The sequence below is a fragment of the Rhagoletis pomonella genome, unplaced genomic scaffold (genome assembly GCF_013731165.1).
Source record: "Rhagoletis pomonella isolate Grant_MI unplaced genomic scaffold, Rhpom_1.0 Rhpom_scaffold_00004, whole genome shotgun sequence".
Lineage (NCBI taxonomy): Eukaryota > Metazoa > Arthropoda > Insecta > Diptera > Tephritidae > Rhagoletis > Rhagoletis pomonella.
This window is the reverse complement of record NW_023458558.1, coordinates 75,256,437-75,257,730: the sequence shown is the minus strand read 5'-3', so window position 1 is coordinate 75,257,730 and position 1,294 is coordinate 75,256,437. Positions and strand designations below refer to the sequence as shown.

At 37.9% G+C, this 1,294-nt stretch overlaps 2 protein-coding genes across 2 annotated transcripts in view; one reads left to right on the top strand and one right to left on the bottom strand.

The window, feature by feature from the left end:
- The window catches only part of LOC118738327 (embryogenic cell protein 40-like), a 64,861-nt gene that overhangs the window by 33,429 nt on the left and 30,138 nt on the right, over nucleotides 1-1,294 (bottom strand). The gene's annotated exons all lie outside the window — the stretch shown is intronic.
- The window catches only part of LOC118738080 (putative nuclease HARBI1), a 1,510-nt gene continuing 513 nt past the window's right edge, over nucleotides 298-1,294 (top strand). The window contains exons 1-3 of the mRNA XM_036469002.1: nucleotides 298-491; nucleotides 546-987; nucleotides 1,049-1,193. Coding sequence (XP_036324895.1) covers nucleotides 379-491; nucleotides 546-987; nucleotides 1,049-1,193 — 700 coding nt within the window. The 5' untranslated portion in view covers nucleotides 298-378. The remainder of the gene's footprint in view (nucleotides 492-545; nucleotides 988-1,048; nucleotides 1,194-1,294) is intronic.

Below are 1,294 nucleotides of genomic sequence, written 5' to 3'. Positions count from 1 at the left end.
TAACGAAAAATAGTCAAAACTTACTAAAATATCGCGTCCAAGTTTTTCAGCCTTATTCTGTATCTCGAACGTTAGGCCGCACGAACGATTCGTCTGTAGGCGATATCGTCACGGATTGCAAGTTTGTAACTCTGTCGTTCGTCTTCGTCTTGCCTTTACGTCGATTACGTTGCTATCGTCTCGGTTACGTTGAATGATGTTGCCGGATGTAATTTTTATGTACTTTCAAAGATTTTTTCTTAGATTTCTAATATTTTCAGCTTATTTCAATGCTTTTTATTTTAAATAAGCAACATCGGAATTGTTTACATTTTGGTTTTGCTTAAAAGTGTTTTGGTTGTGTTGCGGAAAGAATATAAGGAAAATCTATTTTAAAAAATGTATGCTGCTATAGCGCTAATGGACGCCGAGGAATCTGAAGAAAGGGAAAGGCGGATACAGAGGAGGAGATTGCGAGACCACACCAATGTAATGGAACTACCTGAGACTGAGTAAGTTCAAGATTAGCCAATAATTTTTGTATGGTACAATGTATTCTTTTTTAGATTTGTTGCAAATTTCCGAATCAATAAGGAAATATTCCAGTACATTTTAAATGAATTACAAGAGCATATGGCTCCATCACATAGAAGCACCCACCTATCGCACCAGCTGAAACTCGCGACTTTTTTAAGATTTCTGGCCACCGGCAGTTACCAAAAATCTGTTGGTAACGAAAATATTTCGTCGATGGGGCAGTCAACTGCAGCCAAAGTGATTAAGGAGTGCCTAAATATTTTTGAGGACCACTTTTGCCAGAAATGGGTGAATTTTAGGAGAAACAACGATGAGGAAAATGCTGTTAAAGAATATTTCTTTGAGAAATACGGAATACCTGGGGTCATTGGTTGTGTTGATGGAACACACGTTCGTATTAAGTCGCCAGGAAGTGACAACCTCCATCTATACCTCAACCGCAAGGGTTTTTACAGTGTTAATGTAATGGCGGTAGGTTAATGATATACTATCTTTACAAGTATACATATACACAAACTGAGTTTCCTTACAGATATGCGATCACAACATGGACATTAAATTTGTTGACGCTAGGCATCCAGGGGCGAATCATGACTCATTTGTTTGGAATGTGAGTGTCGCAGAGCAGGAGCTAAAATCTGATTATAACAATGGGAAAACCAACACATGGCTACTTGGTAAGTTTTAAAACTTAAAAAGGCTATAAAACTATTGATGACAATGAAAATTTTTGTAGGTGATTCTGGTTACCCCTTGCAGCCATACTTGATGACGCCAT